The sequence below is a fragment of the Malania oleifera genome, chromosome 9 (genome assembly GCF_029873635.1).
Source record: "Malania oleifera isolate guangnan ecotype guangnan chromosome 9, ASM2987363v1, whole genome shotgun sequence".
Lineage (NCBI taxonomy): Eukaryota > Viridiplantae > Streptophyta > Magnoliopsida > Santalales > Ximeniaceae > Malania > Malania oleifera.
In genome coordinates, this window is record NC_080425.1 from 7,251,416 (window position 1) to 7,274,509 (window position 23,094).

The 23,094-nt window shown below is 35.5% G+C and overlaps 2 protein-coding genes across 3 annotated transcripts in view; one reads left to right on the forward strand and one right to left on the reverse strand.

Moving 5' to 3' along the window:
• LOC131163890 (pyruvate kinase isozyme G, chloroplastic) overlaps positions 1–13,083 on the forward strand; it is a 43,029-nt gene extending 29,946 nt beyond the window's left edge. Inside the window, exons 8-12 of one of the 2 annotated variants that reach the window (XM_058120703.1) lie at positions 3,976–4,151; positions 5,200–5,302; positions 5,524–5,672; positions 12,504–12,612; positions 12,734–13,083. In XM_058120703.1, coding sequence (XP_057976686.1) covers positions 3,976–4,151; positions 5,200–5,302; positions 5,524–5,672; positions 12,504–12,612; positions 12,734–12,847 — 651 coding nt within the window. In that variant the 3' untranslated portion in view covers positions 12,848–13,083. Of the gene's footprint in view, positions 1–3,975; positions 4,152–5,199; positions 5,303–5,523; positions 5,673–12,503 lie in introns of both variants that reach the window. The other variant, XM_058120702.1, reaches the window with a different exon arrangement.
• A 1,657-nt stretch (positions 13,084–14,740) lies between these two features.
• Positions 14,741–20,872, reverse strand: LOC131163891 (protein NRT1/ PTR FAMILY 7.3). The gene is made up of 5 exons (XM_058120705.1): positions 20,584–20,872; positions 20,162–20,276; positions 16,884–17,101; positions 16,205–16,767; positions 14,741–16,036 (listed from the first exon to the last, which is right to left on the reverse strand). Exons 1-5 carry the CDS (start codon positions 20,779–20,781, stop codon positions 15,157–15,159), a joined length of 1,974 nt encoding a protein of 657 aa, XP_057976688.1. The 5' UTR covers positions 20,782–20,872; the 3' UTR covers positions 14,741–15,156.
• Between the last annotated feature and the right edge of the window lie 2,222 nt (positions 20,873–23,094).

Below are 23,094 nucleotides of genomic sequence, written 5' to 3' on the forward strand. Positions count from 1 at the left end.
TTAGATACCTAATTCTATTTTTTATAGTAGTGTACCTGATTGTTTATAATTTTTTTTTGTCGAAATAGATTCTCTTGTCAATACTTAACATGGAAATATATATATTTTTTGATTTTTAAACCAATATTAATATTTCTAGATTCCTAAATTAGGGGGTTTTGACAAGTATCATAACAGGTCTCTAGTGTACATGCCCAGCCATTTTAGTAAGTTTTTGCCCATCTTATATTCAATTGGCACTATGCTTAACCTTTCATATATGCACTGATTATTTGTTTAATCTTCTTTTTTTCTAGTTCTCCTTCAATCTTAATGTTTCACAGATGCGGTTATTTATTGTTTTTTCTTTTCTTGTACTAGCACCTCTTCAATCTTAACATGTTCCAATTTGTTTGCACTCATTTTATGAACATTTTTTTTTATGCAGCATATCATTCACACAGCATTGTAATTCTCATACTATCTTGTGCATTGAGTTTAAATATTCTATGATCACATAGTATTTCAAAAGCCTTCTCCTTTTTATGTGTGGTGTTGTTATTAAACTCTCTCCATGTTGATAACAGATTTTAACTGACAAAATTATCACTTTTAGCTCCCTTTTGGTCATTATTGTGTAATTTTCTTCATTTCCTTTTCCCCACTTGCTGTTGCCATTTTTTAAATACCTTGTATTAATTCTGTTTCTCCTAAATCATTTGGATTCTTGATTTTCCCCCCAAAGTTTTGGTGTTTAAAGTTAATTCGTCTTTTAGTCTTTCCAGCTAGTACCTTGTCATCAGCAATTGAGATGTGCCATATGATTTATCTAGAACACATCTTGGTTGTTCATATATTATTTATGAAAAAAAAAGCATGTTCATGGCATTTGGTTTGTTGAATCTAGACTCTAATGGGATCAGAATTGTCACCTAATTCCTATTTTGTTGTTTGATTATCATAAATGAGGATGGAATGCTGATTTGATCATTTAACTGAATGGTGGTTCTGCCTCTTAATGATTTAATCCATGAATCACAATTTCGTTCTTACCTATTTTTTCACAAAGGCCAATATGACCTCCAAAGTCTTACATTATCACAAATATGTCCTTATGCCTTGAGTACCCTATTTCTCTTAAGAATCATCATTTCAGCACCTGGAACATCAGCCTTGTGGCTGCGAGCCAGATGACATTGATATTCAAGGTAGCTTGCCATTGATTGAAAGGGAGAAAATGCCAGTGATGGGTATTCTCTACAAATATCCTCTTGTAGTCTCTCTGCAGAGCTGTCAAGGGTTATAAGGGAAGCAGAATAAAAAACTGGTGTTGCTCATGGTTGCTGGCAATTTTTATTTATTTATTTTCTCAAAATATGCTTTCTGCATTATCTCTGGAGTATGCTTTTTGTTCTTTGGAATAAAAATAAAAAATAAAATGGAAGGAAGGAGAAGGAAGAGGAAGAGGAAGAGGAAGAGGAAGAGAAAGAGGAAGAAAAGAAGATGCCACAAATGGAGTTCATGTTTGGCAGTTCTAAGAAATGCATCCCTCTCTCTATCCTGTGCAGACACTGTTGCTTTCAAAATCAATGCCCTCAATTCTCTAAAATTGTTCCATCTCTCAAAAATAGGAACACCAAATCAATTCTTTTTCTCTAGTTTTTGAAAATATTGAAAAATTTTGCAAACAAAACATGCTGATCAACACTCTTTCCTTTGAAGAAGAAGAAGCAGCAGCAGCTTAGATGATTTAAATTTAAAGGTAAACATTTTTTTTAAAGGTTTTTTAGCAAAAATAAAATGTGGTTTAAATGAATTTTTTTTTTTTGAAAATGGATAAAATATGTTAGCAATGACAAAATTTGGTTTTAGATAAATTGTGGTTTAGTGTTTCATTGAGTTTTAGAAAAAAAGGGAGTTTGTAGTAGGTGTATTGATGTCATTAAGGATATGTATGAAGGGTAACAACTAGCATTAGGACTGCAGATGGAGAATCTATAGAATTTCCAATCGCAATTGGTGTAGATCAAGGTTCTACTTTGAGCCTTTATCTATTTGCTTTAGTGATTGATAAACTCACTAGGAATATTAAAAATGAGACCCCATGGTGTATGTTGTTCATAGATGATATTGTTTTGATTGATAATAGCTGGAGTGGGTAGAATCTCAGTTAGAACTTTGGAGAACAACTTTAGAGTCTAGAGGTTTTAAGATAAGTAGAAGAAAATTTGAATATGTGAAATATAATTTTAGCCATGTTAGGAGGAATATTGAAGATAAGATTAAACTTGGTAATCAATAAATTAGCAACACTAGTAGATTTTTATATTTTGGATCTATTATGCAAGCATAAGGAGAAATTGAAGAGGATGTTGTACATAGTGTCAAAGTAGGTTGGGTAAAATGGAGGAATGCTTTGAGCATGCTGTGTGATTGTAGGATACAGTTAAAATTAATAGGAAAGTTCTATAGGATGGCTATAAGACTAGTCATGCTAAATGGATCAGAATGTTGGGTAACTGAGAAACAACATATTCAAAAGGCAAAAGTTGTCAAAATGCAATGCTAAGGGAGATGAGTGGTATAACATTAAGTAATAAATTAAGGAATGAACATATACACAATGGGCTAGGGGTAGCACCGGTAGAAGATAAGATGCCGCGGGGGGGGGGGGGGGGGGAGGGGGGCTTTGGTGGTTTGGGCATTTGAAATGAAGGCCAAGTAGTGCACCAGTGAGGTAGTTATTGTTAATAGGGCTGGAATTATAATAAATTGGAATGAGGTTGTGAGGAAGGATTTAATAGCTCTTAAATTAGTTGAGGAAAGTGCCCTTGATTGCATGAATTGGCAGAAAAGGATTCATATAGCCAACTTCACCTAGTGGGACTTCATGCTTGTTATTGTTATTTGTTGTATGAATGACATCCCATTCCATTGCAGTCATTGTTCAAGAAGTCTTAACATTGGATAGGAAATAGAATTGCGATTTTGGCAGTTATTCTTCATGTACTTTAAAATGCTGGAGTTGCCACTTGATATTGATTACATCCTTGCTTCAATTCCATTTTTGTCTCAATTCCATTCCCACATCGATTTTGTTCTAACTTCTAACAACCAAATGAATTGTTAAGGCTACCCCTAAGAAGAAGCCCTTGGTCATACTAAATGCTTTGTATATAAACTATAGTAAAAACCCTTTTTTTTTTTTTATAATTTTTTTTTGATGTATTTTAAAATTTTAAGTTATGATTTAACAAAGCTTCAATCCCAATTATGTGGGGTTCAAAGCATGAAACCTTTTTCTTTCTTAAACTTTTGATTTAAGGCTATCCCCTCTACTTAAGGATTCAACTTGGATTGGTCAACTTGAATTTAGGCAGGCTTGAGCTAGGGGTGTGTTTGTGTGCATGTACAGGGGCACATTAGATATGTTACTTTGGAAAAGATTTCATTTGGTTATTTTAGAATTATGCAGTAGAAAAATGAGGGGCATGCCAACTAAAAGAGTAGTTAAACTATGTACTCGAACCAAAACAGATGAGTTCCCCCCCCCCCCCCCTCTTGAAATGAGCTTGTTTTATAGAGTGCTGGTTGAAGTTTTGGTTTTGTGGCAGTTCTATACCTTTTAATTTAAAAAAGAAAAAGAAAAAGCTAGGTGACCTCTAGCCCAACCTGCATGAGTTGCAGATTTGCAGCTGTACTTCTTGCAAATTCAATTTTATTAACTTTTTGTGTACCAAGTAAAAAATTTGTGCTATATTTGCATACTTTTTGTTGATTTTTAAAGAGTCTGCCATGTCACTTTTTCTACGTTGTGTTGGGTTCTGTTAAAATCTTATTTTTTTGGGGCTTAAGAATAAGCAGTTGCATTGGTTTCTTTATATGGCCTCCTTATGCCTTAATGCCTTAGTTATCTTTGGATTAATAGAGCTCAGAGAGCAGTATAATAATTGTTCTGTTGTTTCATGTGTAACTAAATGTGTTTTTTTCAATCAGGAAGAGATCATTAGAAAATGTCACAAGATGCAGAAACCGGTGATTGTAGCAACAAACATGTTGGAAAGCATGATAGATCATCCAACACCAACAAGAGCAGAAGTATCGGACATTGCAATTGCAGTGCGGGAAGGTGCTGATGCAGTCATGCTTTCTGGAGAAACTGCTCATGGGAAGTAAGTCACCCAGCCTCACATTTCTCGGCTTCTTTATGCACAGTTTATTTTGTGACAGCTATTGAAACTTTTCTTTTTGTTAGTTTTAACTGCTGCTATTCTATGAAAAGCTGATGTTCTTTAAAACAAAGTCATGCTGCTTCAAAATACGAGAAATCGAGCATGAATTAAACTTTCTTTCCTTCTCTCTTTCTTCTTCTTCTTCTTCTTCTTCTTTGAGATTGTTTCTTCAATTATAGAGGCACTAATTATTTCGCTGGTTTTTTTACATGTTATTTAATAAAAACAAGGTGCAAGTAGGCAAATTGGGGTTTGCTGTACCCAAAGCCAGAAGAAGTTTAGATGTTGATATCTTCTGGGTTTTTGTCATAGCTGCTCATCTTGATTAAAAAAATATATTGAGGTGGTCTTGGAAGAAAAATAAAAATTTATGTATTCAATGTGAAGTTTATTGGGAGAATTCAGCGTCCTGTTCTTTGGATTGAAGTGTTAGGTGTTGCTTTATTTGTTTACCACGTCTTAAATTAACTGTTGCAATTTTGATTAGTGGAGCCTTTCAATTAGGTAAATTGCATGTCCTTTCCCCTGCACAATGAAATAGGATTGTTTAATATGTTTTGATGTAATTGTTTTCTTTAAAGTTGGATGTGAAACTGGTAGAAAGAAAATAATTATCTGAGATCCTCGACTGATGTTACCTTTATTCTTCTTGAATTGGTTATGCCGTGGTTATTTTATTTTTTATTTATTCCTCCTTATTAATAAAGATAGCTTAGGGTTTGGGTTGTCCATTCTGTCCATTTTTGTAAATATTTTTTTCTTCTTTTGTTCAACAAATCCAAATTATCTTGTTTAAATTTTACACTTAGCAGAGGGCCTAACTAGTTCATTGTCTTGTTGGATTTTATCAACATACATGTCGCTTGCGTTGCACACAGTTTAGAAATTATAATTTGAGGAGTATTTTATTTTTTCCGGTGACTAAATTGTGATATTTATTCTTTTATGATAATTTTATTAATCTCTTTAATTACAACAATGACTGCAGGTATCCATTGAAAGCTGTTAGAGTAATGCATACTGTTGCATTAAGGACAGAGTCAAGTTTGCCTGTCAGCACGATTCCTCCGATACAATCTACTGTCTATAAGGTATGAGATGTTCTTTATTGAGATTTCATGGCCTGTTCCTTCATTTTGCGCACCTTGTTCTGTATATATAATTTCAGAAGTTAATTCTTCAGTAGTGTGGATTTTTAATACTGGACTCTTAAGGATACAATTAAAAGCTGCAGCTGATTTTAACTCTGTCAAATTATATATATGTTTTTCCCTTTTCAAAATCTGACTAGTTTGTGGACATTCTTTTACAGAATCATATGGGTGCAATGTTTGCTTTCCATGCTGCTACCATGGCTAACACCCTTATTACTCCCATCATTGTCTTCACTAGGACAGGGTCAATGGCTGTACTTCTAAGTCATTATCAGCCATCCTCAACCATCTTTGCCTTCACAAATGAGTGAGTACGATAGCAGCAGAATAGGTGTACTAAATTAAGTTATCATGTTGATTTTTAACGTCTTGTTTTACTGGATGATGAGAACTTTGTTGGTATCAAATGCATGTAGATTGCCAAATGTTGTTCAAGCGCAGAATGGCTATTGTGCTGAAATATATATGCATTTATCATGTTAACAGCACATTGTGAATATCTATTATCTTTTATTTAAGGGGAAGGCTTTTGGTCTCTTTGTCATGTCCTTCACTTTTCCTCTCAAAATTTCCTAAATTAGCCTTACATAATGCACACAACTTAGTGAAGGCAAAATAGTAAATTTATCTGTTATTAAACGACCGCTTTCACTACCAAATGTTTACTTTTTTTGACTGCCCATTTCACTTTACTTTAATTAACTGTACATGACGGTTTCTTTTTATCTTCTCCTGAAAATGCATTGTTACCACTCAATTTTTTTACCAAAAATGACCCCGAGGCATGCACAAACCACATGTACAGGAGCTAGTAGTTTGATTAAAGCAAAAAAGGGAAATTTGTAAGTCCTATATTTCTCAAATTGTAGAGTGGAGAAAACTTTTGCCCAAGTATTTGATTTTTTTTCTGTGATGTTATTTACATTACCCCATCAACTATACAACTTTAGAAGGATGGTTTGTCCAATTCATTCTTTTAATCAATACTTCAAAGAAGCCAGTGGGGTTTAATCTTCAAAGTTGAAATTGGTAATTGGCGTGCTAGAGTGCATTTAGACTCTGGAAGAATCATTTGGTAATTAAAATGCTTATCATATGTTAAAGCTATATTTTCTTAGCCTAATGCTTATGTTCATTAAAATGCTTTTTCCACTATTGCAGTTTCTTAGCCTAATTCATATGTTCATTAAAATGCTTTTTTCCACCATTGCTGTTGCCTAATACTTTTACTGTTGTTAGTGCTGTCAGAATATTGATGTAAAATGTTTGATGAGTGTGTTTGTGCCTGCAATTGTACTGCATGTGAAGAATTAGGTAAAAAATTCTTAGGAACCTTAGCATAGATGCAATAAATTTGTTAAAATGTCAACCCAGAATATCTTTGTAAATAAAATAGAAATTAGAAAAGTGAGTAATTATGGGGGATTTGATATCATCTAATAGGAAATTGTTTCCTTGATTAGAATAGGTTATTGTATTATATATTGGATTGTACGTAAGAACAAAAGTATGAAAGAAATATTTTTTTCCAATCTTTTCTTCTTTCATGGTATCAGAGCTAGGGTTTCTTAAACCCAGCTAAACAATGGCTGACAGCAGAGACTCTACCTCCTCTGCAAACATCACCGGCGATTCAGAGGTTACGTCCGGTGGGAGTACGAATGATAACACAGTTTTTCCACTCTCATTGGAAAAACTAAACGGAAAAAATTTCCATGAATGGGCTCAGTCCATGAAACTGGTGATTGAGGGAAAAGGAAAGCTTGGATACCTTACCAGTGAGTGAAGGAAACCAGATCCTTCTGACGCCATAGCCTTGCAAAGATGGAGGTCCGAAAATTCCATGGTCATGGCTTGGCTTGTCAATTCAATGTAACCATCAATCGGAAAAATTTATTTGTTTTTGCCAACGGCGAAGGAGGTCTGGGAAGCCGTACGTGAGACGTACTCCGATGGCGAAAGTTATTCTCAAATCTTCGACCTCAAGACTCGATTGTGGCAGATGAGGCAAGGCGAGTGAGGGGTTACCGAGTATTTCATGGAGATGAGTCATCTCTAGCAGGAGCTTGATCTGAGCATTGATGAAGAGTGGGAGTGCTCCGGCGATAGCACGCGACACCGAAGGAGGCTCGAAAACGAGAGGGTCTTCGAGTTTCTTGCCGGCCCGAATCGAGAGCTTGACGATGCGAGGGGACGGATCCTTGGCCGGCGACCTCTCCCTTTAACTCGAGAAGTCTTCGCAAAGGTCAGGCGGGAGGAGAACAGGAGACGGGTAATGTTGCGATCCCAAAATGAATCTGCTGGGCTGGACCAGCTGTACATGAATCTGCCCAAAAATTAGATGGGCAGCACGCTGGGCCGGACGCCTTAGCTCTTGCATTAAAAGGCCCAGGAGGACCTAGTCAACGGCCACAAAGAGGAAAAATATGGTGTGAACATTGTCGAAAAACAGTTCATTCAAAAAATACCTACTGGGAGATTCATGGAAAACCGGCAGACTGGAAACTGAGACAATACCACAAAAATCGTGGGTACCAGGCCAACACTAGCAGATCAACTGAAAAATCACAAGGAGAGAACAATGATACCCCATCCGGCAGTGTCTTCAGTCCTGAACAGTTGGATCAGTTATATAAGATGTTTTCATCAATGCAACCATCGGGTCAGTCCTCCTTTGATTCTCGGGCTCATCGAGGTAATCATTTGTCAGCTTTAAAAACCACATCTTGTTACAAATGCCCTTGGATAATTAATTCGGGTGCATCCGATCATATGACTGGGTCGTATCAATATTTTTCATCCTACTCCCTATATGCCGGGAATTTGAAGGTAAAAATTACAGATGGATCTCTCTCACCAGTTGCTGGAAAAGGAAGTATTCGCATAACTGATTCCTTAACTTTACAATTAGTCTTACATGTCCCCAAGTTATCCTACAATCTGCTATCTATCAGTCAGTTAACAAAAGACTCGAATTGTTCCGCTAAATTTGTTTCCTCCCATTGTGTTTTTCAGGACCTATCATCGGGGAAGACAATTGACACTGCTAAAGCGTATGAGGGACTCTACTACTTTGAGGAGGCAAGTTTGAGTGAATTGTGTAATACTGCAATTTGTGATTTTGCATCTACTTCTAAAATTAGTGAACTTTTGTTATGGCATTCACGGATGGGTCATCCCAATTTTCAATATTTAAAACGTTTGTTTCCTTCCCTTTGTTCAAATAAAATGGCCTCTGAGTTTCAATGTGAAGTGTGTGAGCTTGCTAAACATCGTCGTACTTCTTTTCCATCATCCATATACAAACCATCTTGCCCATTTGCTATGTTTCAAAGTGATGTATGGGGTCCCTCACGTTCGCTAAATCGTACCAATACAAAATGGTTTGTGACCTTTATCGATGACCATACTCGTCTTTATTGGGTCTACTTACTAAAAGACAAAACTGAAGTCCGCTCCATTTTTATCAATTTTCATACCATGATTCATACACAGTTCCAAACTCATATTCAGATCCTACGTACTGATAATGGTACGGAATATTTCAATACCATCCTGGGAACTTATCTTCAAGATCATGGGATTGTTCATCAAAGTTCTTGTGTGGATACCCCTTAACAAAATGGGGTTGCTGAACGGAAAAATAGACATATACTTGAAGTCGCCCGGGCTTTAATGTTTACTACCCATATGAAACATTATTTTTGGGGCGATGCCATCTTAACAGCCACACATCTCATTAATCGAATGCCAAGTCGAGCACTCTCATTTGTCACTCCTTTGCAGAAATTTCAGGAAAACTTTCCTACCTTTCGACTCCCTTCCAATCTCCCACATTTTGGCTGTACTGCGTTTGTTCATGTCCATGCACACCATCACGATAAATTGGATCCTCGTGCCATTAAATGTGTTTTCATTGGTTATTCACCTACCCAAAAAGGTTACAAATGCTATGACCCGATCTCAAAACGACTGTTCCTTAGTCTTGATGTCACTTTTTTTGAAACCACTCCTTATTTCTCAAAGCCCTTGCTTCAGGGGGAGAAATGGAGGAGTGAAGATCGGTTCTTTGATCCTTTTACTATTTGCGGATACTCCAGTTACTTCATTCCCTGACCCATCTATTGAGTCTTCCATTACAGTACTTCCCGATCTGCCAAACACAACTGAACACTTACCCTCAGGGGGAGATGCAGGAGAACAAAACAATGCAGACATACTGGTTTACTTAAGAAAGCCGAAAACAAAGGAGAAGGAGAATCTCATACCTGAGGCACCAAGAGCGTTGGACCCGGTGATGGCTCCGAATAATCATGATCTGGTAATTGAGTCTTCCTCTGACAATTCTGCATCTGATGATATCAATCTACCTATTGCAATCTGAAAACAAACCAGGTCATGTACTCAACATCCTTGGTCGAAATACATGTCTTATAAAAGCTTGTCTACAGGATATCGTGCATTTGTCTCTAGTCTGGACAGGATGAAAGTACCAAAAAACATTCAGGAAGCTCTAGAAATACCAGAATGGAGAGAGGCAGTCTTGGAGGAAATGCGAGCCCTAGAAAAAAATGGAACTTGGAAGTTGACAGATCTACCGAAAGGGAAGAAGCCAGTAGGTTGTAAATGGGTTTTCATAGTGAAATGTGAATCTGATGGAACAGTTGAAAGATATAAAGCCAGACTTGTTGCAAAAGGCTTTAAATAGACCTATGGCATTGACTATACTGAGACATTTGCACCAGTGGCAAACTTAAATACAGTTCGGGTTCTCTTGTCCCTGGCAGCCAGTTTAGATTGACCATTATAACAACTTGATACTAAAAATGCTTTCTTAAATTGAGAATTAGAAGAGGAAGTTTACATGACTATACCACCAGGATTCAGTAGCACAGGTGAAGAAAACAGAGTGTGTAAACTAAAGAAATCGTTATATGGCCTCAAACAATCTCCGAGAGCGTGGTTCGAAAAATTCGCAAAGGTACTAAAGAATCAAAGGTATCGACAAGGGCAATCAGACCATACACTATTCTTCCAACAGTCTGAAGGTGGTAAGAAAACAGTTCTAATAGTGTATGTTGATGATATAATTCTTACTGGTGATGATACTGTAGAAATGGAGAGATTGAAGAAGGTTCTGGCTATTGAATTTGAAGTTAAAGATTTGGGACAGATGCGGTATTTCTTGGGCATGAAAGTGGCAAGAACAAAAAAGGGGATTAGTGTTTTATAGCGAAAGTATGTTACTGACCTCCTAGTTGAAACTGACATGCTAGGGTGCAAACCCAGCGAAACCCTGATAGAAACAGTAAAGAGGGTTGAAGATTGTGAAAAAACAGTAGAAAAGGAGAGGTATCAGAGATTGGTTGGCAAACTGATCTACCTATCACATACTAGACCAGATATTACATTTGCAGTTAGTGTAGTAAGTCAACATATGCATTCACCAAAGGAAGTTCACTTCGATGCCGTATACAAGATCCTTAGATACCTCAAGGGATCCCTAGGAAGAGGACTCTTCTTTAAGAAATGTGAAAGCAAGGGAATTGAGATCTTTACAGATGTAGATTGGGCAGGATCAGTGGAAGATAGAACGTCCACCACAGGATATTGTACATTCGTCTGGGGAAATCTCGTGACTTGGAGAAGCAAAAAACAGAATGTGGTGGCTCGTAGTAGTGTTGAAGCTGAATTCAGGGCAATCGTTTAAGGAATTTGTGAAGGATTGTGGTTACGAAAACTATTGGAGGAATTACGGGTACTGGTGAACCTTCCTATCAAACTCTACAGTGACAATAAGGCAGCTATTAGCATCTCTCTTAATCCAGTCCAACATGACAGGACTGAACATGTGGAGGTAGACAGGCACTTCATCAAAGAAAAAATTGAAGAAATTATATGTATGACTTATGTACCAACCAAGGAACAAACTGCAGATATCCTTACTAAAGGCTTGGGACGACAGAGTTTTGATGATCTTATTAACAAGTTGGAGATGATTATATTTATGATCCAACTTGAGGGGGAGTGTTAAAATGTCAACCCAGAATATCTTTGTAAATAAAATAGAAATTAAGAAAGTGAGTAATTATGGGGGATTTGATATCATTTAATAGGAAACTGTTTCCTTGATTAGAATAGGTTATTGTATTATATATTGGATTGTACGTAAGAACGAAAGTATGAAAGAAATATTTTTTTCCAATCTTTTCTTCTTTCAAAATTTAATTTAATATCATAAATACTAGCATTTGCAGCCAGCTAGCTGTCCCTTTATTCATAGAAGGGTGATACCTCGCTTCCGCATAGTTTTGTAATTACTCTCAAACATTTTGCTACTAGCTTCTGCAAATTTTAAAGTTTTTATTTTTATGGTTTTACCTATATCTTGGTGAGAAAACTATTGGGAAAGCTAACTAGCTTGTGTTACTGTTTCCTAAAATCTTTTTTATCCAAGGGGAAAATTGTTCAGGGTTGGGCATTTAGTCCTTCTATAGTGAGATCATTCTGGCAGATAGAATAAGAAGCTTTATAACTTGTGTTTAGAAAGTGTTTTTTTTTTGGAAATAAATTTGATGGGAATAGTTTATTTTCAGGAAAAAAATAGTTGGATATTTTTAAGAAAAAAGGGGTCAATGAAAATTTTAATTAGAACAATCTTTCAATGCTTTTTAAGGACTTCTTCAAGATATAGAGTAAGGTGTGATATATGATATTTTTGAAAATAGAATGTGGAGGCAAGTGGCTTTTATGGAAAAGGAGATTGGAGACCAAGCGGCCAGGTTACTTTGCTTCACAATAGTATAGATTACAGGAGGGAAAGAAGGGAGAAATAATTTTGTGCTGTATGCCTGGTTGATGTGTATAATTAATATATGAAAACTTTAGGCCAATAATTACTATATGTTTCTAATGCTCCACTAAAAGAGTCAATCTGCATTTGGCACTTGAATGTTTGAGTTTTACTAGGTTTCATATGCTCATCTGGCGCAACAGGGTAATTGCATGATATGGGGAAACTTCCCTTCCCCCGGTTGTCTCTGGTTGAATATGCACCTTCAGTTGTTGAAGACTACTTGAGCTTAAGGGTTGTTTTGTTTCTATGCAAACTAATGTGGCACATTTTCATGTTTGGCAGAGAACGAGTCAAGCAGAGGCTAGCTCTTTATCATTGTGTGATGCCAATATATATGCAGTTTACAGATGATGCAGAAGAGACTTTCTCTCGAGCTCTAAATATATTGCTGGTTAGTAACTTCTGGCTGAGTTGTTTTCTTCTGCAGCATGGATTATCATTCCACGCAACTGAATTTCTCTTTATGATATCGTTGCAACTGAATTTCTCTTTATGTTATTTACATTCTTTAGACCAAGGGTCTCCTGAGGGCAGGAGAGCATGTTACTCTTGTCCAAAGTGGAGCACAACCAATTTGGCGTCGAGAATCTACTCATCACATCCAAGTTCGTAAGGTCCAAGGCTGATTTTTCAGATGCAAAGATTCCTTTATAGATTATTTTGGAGCAGCTAATATTTAGTATAGATATGTTTTAGTTTTAATTATTGATGATCATGTGATCTGCTGTTATTCCTTCTGTAAAATCAGGGGAAATTTTGGTACCATATTGGAAATTTATTTTCAAAACAAATAATTAGATTGGTGACACTGTAACAGTTGCCAACACGTTGAGTTTTAATCATCATTGTGATTCTTTTCAAATGTTTTGCAGTCTCACTACTTTTCGTATCTGAATAGTCTTCATTTGATGATATTTTTCCCCCAATTTTCACATATTTTCTATGGCTAGTCTTTTTTCTCGCGTGTATTACATGAGCAGTTGCCAGTGAATGATTTTAAATTATTATCCATGATTGAGGTCATTGTATTTTGCTTTTCAACTAAATGGATCTGTTTTTGCGTGGCTGGTATTTTGGTTGATATTTGTTAAAGTCCAAAAATAAATAACAATAAATCACTCAAATATTCTAATTTTAACTGTGAAAAATAATCAATTAATAGAAATATAGTCCCTTTTCAACTGGTATAGGAAGCAAATCAATCTCATCCACGAGAAGTTGCTGTACAGGTTATACTTTGTTTGGGCCGTTTGGTTAGGTGTGTTTAGTTTTGGTTTTTTTTTTTTCTCTTTTTGGGTTTTTGTTTGTGGTTTGTTTTGGGAGGGTTTTTTTTTTTCGCTTATTTGTGTTCTACCAAAAGCTTTGATTGTAATCACGGTTTTCCTCCGCCACAAGTGAGAGTTTATTAATAAATTTGGGACAGGACCGCTATGTGAGTGGCTATCAGCTCTTTCTTAAAAAAGAAAAAGACAATTAAATTGAAATGCATGGTTTGAGAATACAGTTGCATCAGCTACTTTTGTTCTATAATGCAATATAAATTAGTTACATGGGATACTAATCTTGGCTATCGTGCAATTATATGTGGTTATGTCTAACTTTTTATTGTAACTTGACCTCAAAAGCTGGACTAATGGATCAATAGCACTTAAAGTCGTGATGAGGGTTGTTATATTTATTCTTCTTCTTAAATAATGCTAGCAAATGTATTGAAATGTTGATTTGCAAAATCCGCGGCCTCCATCTGTAAATAAGTGAAGTCATGTGAAGCCATTATACAATGATTGTGAGCAACACATTCTGAGGTAGTGTAAACTGTATAGTTTTATTTATTTATTTATTTTTTCAAGCACGATTGACAAACATGAATTTAAATTAACTTTTCGGCACCTATTTGTAAACAAGACCACCTAGCTATTGTAACCTTTGGTCTAACTTCCAAAAGTTGGTGTGCAATTTCATTGCTGGAGTTTTATTTGAATGATTGGGTATGTATTTGTCCAGTTTCTGTTACTTTTGTTGGTGAGAGAATGCAATCATAGTTATGCCTTCACGAGTTGTATGAAAGAAAATAAAAATATATATAAAAGACAGTGGAGGGGGGAAAAACAGGAGGTTATCAAACTCAAACTATGCTGTAGAGTTCAGGAACTGCAATTGCTCCTATCAGCTAGCTAATGCATTTGTCTTTCATTAGGCGTTGGTGATCTGTGAGTGCCTGAATCTTACCCCTCTCCCTTGTTCTGCCCTAGATTTATTCAGATGCAGCTAAGAGCTTGAGACTTGAGCAAATCTGAGTATCCTCTTCAGCCAAGTCTTCTTTCATTTTCGTCCACATGCAGTTTCATTTGGAGAAATATATTTCTTCAAACAGGGTTATAGTTTCTCTTTTTTTATTTGTATTTAGTATCATAAAATTGCGCATGAACCTTATTCCTTTCACAATGGGGGATGGCTGCTGATAAGGATGCTATATAATGGAAGCTAGAATGTGGGAAGAGGGATGCTATTATAGGATGTGTTGAAAGAGCAATTCTCATAACTAGAAATTTATTACAAGACTAGAAACAGAGCCAGCTAAATTAAAATTAACTTTAGATTTGATTTTATGGCTAGCACCATGTAAATTTTATGGCTAGAGACAACCAAGAAGGATGAAGTGGGAAGATCCAGAAGATCTTAGAGCAAAAGTAACCCACTCCCTCACATATCTACTCTTCAGCTCGAACAACAAATTGGACAAGAGCTACACTGATGAATACATACATTAAGAAATCTAGAGATGGGCAGCAGAGAGTTGAGTGCTGAAGGTTCTCTCTCTCTCTCCCCACCTATCTTATCTTTCTTCAGAGTCTCTACAAAGTGTTTGTGGCTTCCCAATCTTCCCCCCTTTATTTATGTCTTGCTACTGTAAGCCTAAATGTAATCAATATTGTCATATCATGTACTTCAGATCATCATCTTTTTCATCATTCCTCCCGCATTTTCCCTCCAATTTGATATTCTTGTACCACTTGGCACATGCCATGTAGACAAGTAGATTGATGGATGTCAATGCAGCTAGGAGGAAGTAGAACCTATCCAAATGACCCTTGTTAAGGTTTCCTGGGATCCACCCTGGCATGTGATCCACAGTCGAGATCTTCATAACCATAGTCACAAGCAAGCTGCTCACATAGTTCCCTAGCGAGATCGATGTCATACAGAGCGCACTTCCAAAGCTCTTTAGCCCATCAGGTGCTTGGGCATTGAAGAACTCCAATTGACCAACGTACATGAAAACTTCAGAAGCTCCTATAAATGCATACTGAGGGACTTGCCAGAAGATGCTCAATGAGCTGGAGCCTTCACAGTGTGTGCAATCCTTATTAGCATATTTTAGTCTGTAACACTCAACAATCCCTGCAGAGATCATTGCAATTACTGCTATAACAAGACCAATCCCCATTCTTTGAAGTTCTGTCAGTCCTTTTGAATCTGTCTTCTTTATTCTGCCCACAAGCGGGTCAAGAACTCGCCGATAGATGAAAATGAAAGCTGCTACACTGAGAATGTCAAAGCTCGACATGCTTGCAGGAGGGATTCGGAAGTTTGCAACAGTGGTCTTCATGGCGGCCCCTTGCTCTACAAAGAGGGAGGCCATTTGTGTGAAGACCACAGAGTAGATTATCGTGCACAGCCAAATGGGCAGTAGTCTCAATATGCATTTCACCTCTTCAACTTGTGAAATTGGGCAGAGTTGCCACGGGTTGCGAAGACCCTTCTTCTGGTCCTCTAAATCTCTTGAGGAAATGTATGCTGCTCTGTCCAAGAATCTGCAAAACACCAATGAAACATATATTTATAACTTCTATTAGCTGCTATCTGAAAGTTATTACCCTAGCAGTAGATTAGCCAGGGTTGTTCATCATTGGTTTTGAGGAAAATTTATGAAATAAAATAAGTTGAATTTGATCCTGATCTTAATTAGTTAATATGCTTACTTAAATCCATCGGTGTGGAGTATCTTTCTACAACCATTCATGGAAGACTCCTTTCCATCTACTTCATAGAAGTCATCTCCATCCAGTGTCATCTCAGCCCTCCATTTCTTCGTTGCAGAGACTATCACTTGGCAAAATCGGGAGAGCGGGTTACCACTGGGCTTGAAGTGCCTGTACCTCGGCGTTCCAATGAGAAACATAGCTAGCGCTGAAAAGGCAGAGCCTGCAGACACCCAAAACCCCAAAGCCCACAGCCCTTCATCCTCAAAGTAACCCAATATGGTGTTTGAGAAGAGGGAACCTAGGTTCAGAGCTAGGTAGAAATAGCTGAAGAAGGCAACTTTGGAATGGCTCTCTTTAGGGTCCTCTTCATCAAACTGATCAGCTCCCAAGGTAGCAATATTAGGCTGATAACCCCCATTTCCCAGGGCAACAAGATAAATGGAGAGATAAAACAATGCAATCTCTGAGCTTGAGTGTGATCTACAGGAGGTCTGTTCATCCCCGCAACCATTAGGTCTGATTAAGAAAAGTTGCGACGACAGGGATAGCGATACCAAACCCTGTTGTAAAAAGTATTTGCACAGAACTATTTAGTTTCTGCCCAATTCAACATCTTAGTATGTAACGCAAAAGCAAAGAAAAAGAGGGTAGTAATACATAATGAAGCGATACTTACTATGACAAAGATGACTTGAAAGATGGCACAAGTTTTGTATCTTCCCCAGTAGGAATCACTGAGGAATGCCCCAACTAGAGAGAATATGTAGACAGTTCCTGTCCATTTGCTTACATTATTGGCAGCATCAGCATTGTTCTGTTGTAACACCCTAGTCAGAAACAGCACCAAGTTCACCCCAACTCCAAAGAATGCAAGAGTAGCTAATCCTTGATTCACTGTTTGTAATCCAAGTTCAGAGTTAGGATTGAGTTAAACGTCATTAATTAGGGATTTTAACCTTTTCTAATTAAATGACAAGAAGTGACATCCAGTTTGGAAATGTAAATACCAAGTTCTCGCACCATATCGGGTTTGGAGAACGGATGATGTAGACATGGGGAGAGGTGGTTTTCCATAACTTGAACTCATGACCTTAAGTTCGGATGTGAAATAGGCTACACATGTGGTGTGCAAGGCTCTGATGCACTGGGCAGGTTTAGTGAAACTCGGATGTATGCAAATTACTTTGGTTACTCTTAGAGATGTGGATGTTATTTTCATTTGCCTAGGTCCAAAGAAGCAACTCCACTGATGTGCCAAGGTTCGCAAGCATCTCGGCTGAGGGAATAATATGTGTATAGCTGTTATTGTTGCTTAGCTGCCATTGAAATTAACATGCAATTTGTATGTGGGCTGTCTCTGTTGCAATGATTCCTATTGTTATCCACTTTTGGACCTGAAAGTGTTATTTTGAAGAGGAGGGGAGAAAGGGAACAATCTTTTAGATGTTCCTTTGCAATTTGTTCATAGAATAGTGAATCTTATGATCTAAAGTTGCTTCCACGCATTATGCATGCGTGGACACGCTGTTCAAGTGCTGCTCAATTGCTATATCTACAAGGATAAATTACAGAGCAAGTGCTTGAAATTTAAACTGAATTATACTCAACTCCCCAACTTAGAACGTTCCAAGTCTTAAAATAATTTTGAACGAATCTAAATATGAAATATCAATAATCAAACTATCATTATTTAAAATTCAAATAGTAAACCATAGTTTAGTTAATTATGGACTTGTGTTATAATTTGTCTTAACCCTGCAATTGGGAGCACAAAATTAAAACTTTAAATAGACTATCTATATGAATTTGTCTTACTAAAGTGAGAGGGGAAAAACAAATGTATATATATATATATATATATATATATATATATATATATTTATGTATATGAATATAAAATCAGTGTCAGTATGCATGTATTGGCATGTGTGGCATCTGAAAATACCACGAGGGGTGGACCCAACATTAATGAGCATCACTAATCACCGTACACGTGGCAGATAAACCTAAGATTGACCTACTTGACAAACACTACAATTTTTTTTTTCTTTTTCCTTTTTTGCCCCTTTTTAACAATTTATTTGAATGGCTGAGATTGATTAGTATTTGAGGCCCTAGCTGTGGAGCTCCCTCCTGGCTGGTTCCGCTGTCTAGGAAGGAGGACCAGAAAAGAACACAACAATATGCTGGTTGCCCTAAAGCTACTATTATTGAACCACTTAATTGGTTCCGCCAACACACATACAGCTAATTTCTATACCCACCACTTAATCTTCACAATTTTAACTATTAACTAATTAGGATATTTCACTCAATTAACTACTATCAATTAATTAACTAGTTAGCACTAATAATACTTCATGTTTTAGTCGCTAACAAAATCGTTAAGCATTCTTAAGTCTACTTTTGTAACTCAAAAAATATTAAAAAAAATAAAAAAAAAATAAAAAAGATAAGGAAAAATAAGTTTCCTCCTCCTTTTTTTTATTTGTAAATAGACTCTAAATCTGAAGGTAAGACTCTGTCTATGATCCGAACATATATGTATATATATATATAGACTTAGCTACTGTGGGGATGAAAATACAGGAGAACCCATTCAATTCGTTGGTGGAAAAGAGCATAAGCACATAACACATGGCACACTAATCACACTAATTAATGTAATATGCATAAAAATTGCGTGTCAGCACGACTTACTTGTAATGCATATATGCTTCATTGCTTCCCTCAGCATCCCCTGTTTTTCTCATTGTTCTACTTTATTTATTGTATGGGGCCAAAGCAGGCTCCCAGTTAAATTTCTCTCCCCCTCCCTCACGCACACAAATTAGAAATGCAACACTTGGTTTTGTATTAACCGCAAGATGTTAAATATGTTAGTTCACATAAGTTGTCCCTTTTCCAACCCTTTATGTGAGAATTAACATATTTGGAAGCCTTTTATTAACGAGAGACACAGAGATTTAAGACCCCCAATCCCAAGAAATTTTAGTTCACAGAATCCTCCCGCCCCACCTCTCTCTCTCTCTCTCTCTCCATCTATATTTTTAAATTTTATGTATGTTTAACTGTTTATTTGTTTATTGTTTTTTACTTTGTGGTGGAAGCTAGCTAGCTTCATTTATTTCTGCGTATTCTGAAGCTTATTACTGTATATTTTTCTTATTATAGATATAAATGTTTTCACGGCGATATGAGTGGTAGAAGGGTGAGGCATGCATATGCATATGCACGTGTACCTATACATACATAGTCTGGAGTGCATTGAAGATAAGCAGGATGGGGAGATAAAGATGAGCACATGCATCTTGCATGCTTATACATTTATGCTATTCGGTGTCAGTACCCATTATTATTATTTGCTGTATACTGAGACTTTCAATCCAGCACAGTTTAGGACACCCAGAAATTGATGTAACCCTGTAATAACAACTTATAGCCTTCCAAACAGTGTTTATTGTCAGTCAGAATCAAAACCCAACATTTTATAAATTAATCCAATTCCAAAGAGACTCAAAACACTATCTTCATATATATAAAAAGTTGTAAATAAACACACCTAAAACTGAAAGAAGAATGAAGGACCATACAAGAGCTTGATACCCATAAATACTTTATATATATATATATATATATATATATATATATAAATCTGTATAGGTTATGATGCTTTATTTTCTATATTTTTTAAAAAATTAATTTTATTCAAAAAATTGAGGGTACCTTCCCCAGATGGGACCTTTAATTGGAAAGGAGTGTGTGATGTGATATCAACTAGTTAAAAAGCAAAGAAAATTTGTTGAGAAAATAAAGAGAACACTTGGAACAAAACAAAAAAAATTAAGGAAAAAGGTGGACTCAAAACTCAAAAGCATTTTTTTTTTTTGGTCCCCTTTTATTCTGCTTGCTTTCTATTTTGTGGTCATGATTTGATAGGGGCATGGAACTTACAGAGAATGATGATTCCGGCAACCCATTTTCCAGTTTTCCCTCTGATTGCTGGTCGACCATGCCCATCAACAGTTCCATCAAGAGTGCACCTCTCTTCATCATCTTTCAGCTTACCCTGAAAAATTATACACACACACACAGAAAAAACAGAAATGCAGAATCCATTAAATATTACTTATTAATTAATTATCACAATCACCATACTTTGAGATTGTAATGTTTGCATGAATGCATCAGGTTCTTTGCATGGCGCGCGCGCACACACACACACACACATATATATATATATATATATATATCAAATGCTTTTTTTTTTGTCTTTTTTTTTTGAGAGAGAGAGAGAGAGAGAGAGAAAGAGAGTTCATGTTGGCAACTGTGGGAGTTGAGGAGGAGAAAAAGATGGAGAGCTTAATTCTACTGACCTCCTTGTCCTTGGAAACATGGAAGCATGCCATTGATGGTGTTAAGGGAGGGGCAATGCGTGTGAGAGTTACAAAGAAAGTAGAGAGGAGGAAGAAGCAGAAGGTGATGATGATGGTGATGAAGGAGCTATAGCTGGCTAGGAGGAATTGAAGGATGGAAGGGATTGGGACAAAAAAGAGAAGAGCGGTTGGAGTCATATATAGAGAGGGGGTGGGTGGTATGGACGGCTGAGATTGATTCAAGAAGAAAGAGGGAAGACCCACATGTCCAAATCTTCCATAATACTGTGAAATGCTATTTGCTTGCACAAAGAAAGAGATTTTAGGGGTTGGAGAGGAAAGGGGCGTTCTTTTGTTGTGTGCTTTTTTTTTCTGGTTAAATTTTTTGTTTTTAAAATTTCAGTTTTGTTTTGGTGATGTGACTATTTTTAAGTGTTTGTAGTGGATGGTAATTTATGTACAATTATAATTTTCAGCGTGTATTTCTTTTTAACTTTTTCCTGAAGATTCAAATATTTCTCATCATCTATATGAGAGTCAAAAGAGATGAATTATGCAGTCAAAGTCTAATTTCTTTTATTATCTACATTGTTTTTTTGTTTATTTTTTTAAAAGAGGGCGGCACCTCCATTTATTTATTAATATACCCTTACTTTTGACCGAAGAATACCGTGGTTACAAGATAAAACAAAAGGGAGAGTACAGAAAAATCGTAAAAAAAAAAACCAACACCAGCAATCAACCAAATTAGAACAACAAAACTAAACATAACTAACAAAAAAGATAAAAACATAAATACAACCAAAATCAAATCAAAATATACCAAACAAAACTTTAGAGTTAAACTAACAACGAACGGAAACGAGACCCCACCTATCCATCCGAAGAATACCTTTTAGATAAAAGTTTTTTATCTGCATTATTGAAAGCTTATAAAAGAAGTCCCAATGTCTTTTAATGGACACATGCATGCATTAGATATACTGATAGATCAATTGCAAAGAAGTCCTTTATTACATAAATTGTCTATTGAAGTGAATCTACTCTTTGATTTGCTATTTAATCCTTTTCATATTTTCAGGTAGAATACTTGTCAATTAACAAGTATTTCCTAATTAACTTAAGTCGCTTGTTATGCATAATAATTAAGAGTAATACTATATTACTAAATCAGGTATATAATCATGACTTTTATAGCGATCCGGATCATTCAACTAACACATACAATAACATGAGTTATTTGTCGACTTCTTGAATAGCTTTATTAGAGCATTGATTCAAATTAAAGCATATTAAAAGGAACAATTAAAATATTTTATCCACTAATTATTTTGTGCACCTAAATATTGTCTTTTGAGGCCCGGTTATTATGTTAAAAAATTTAATTTGTGCAAAACAAAGTGTATATGATAGTTATTCTTCTAATTAATATATATATGGCACACAACATTATCCTTAATTAGTTAATAATTACATCATTATTTATATTTTAATTATCAAGGGTCAATTAGCTATAGATTTATTGTCAAACTTTCTAATTAATTTGCTCATCACAAAATTATTAGGTGTTTGTCTTAAGAATCCATATTACACACACACACACACACACACCCACACACATTATGTTTGTATGTATATATTTAAAGTTTATTTCAAAAATATTGATATTATTTAATGATTTGATATAATTCCGAGTTAAGGATGTATTTATATCGAAAAATTATGGGATAAACCTTTATTAGCGGTTGAGTTACGACCTTTCCTTTAGTGGGAAGAGTCATCTGTACTTTAAATTTTACTATATTATTAAAAATTTAAAAAATATTCATTTTTTGTACACTATGATCATAATAACATCAATTTGTTATAATACTTGCAAAACAAAAATAAATTGTCACAAAATATTTTTATGACAAAAATAGTAAAAATAAGTACACATTTTAAAATTTCAATTACTAGAATTTTCAAATTAGGGATTTAGGACAACATAATAAGTAAAAGTTGAAAAACCAAAGGATGTAAAACAAAAAGACAACACATTTATTGTTTCTTGTATTGTATCGGATGCATTTGTCTCTCTTATATGTCTTCTGTCTCTATACACACCACCAAACACCATTGGTTAGATTAAATGAACTTGTAATATTTTTAAATTTAATTTTTTTGTAAAATCTATTTAGTTATTTTTAACTTTTTCTATTTGTTCTATAATTTCATTAATTTTTCTATATCTCTATTATTCACTCTCTAATTCACTATAAATAATTTTAGGTGTTTGAGCAAATGTGATCAAATAATTTCAAAATTTTTTACTAAAATTTAAATTTTTTTGTAAAATACTTTAAAATGTAAGCAAATCAACAAACACCAAAAAAAGAGTTCTGGTTATAGTTACGAGTTAATTATAATATATTTATGTTAGTTATATGTAATTATAAAGCACCTAATATTTTTCTATATCATCTTTTCGCATTTTAGGAATTCAAAAGTGGTAGCGAAAGTGAAAAATTC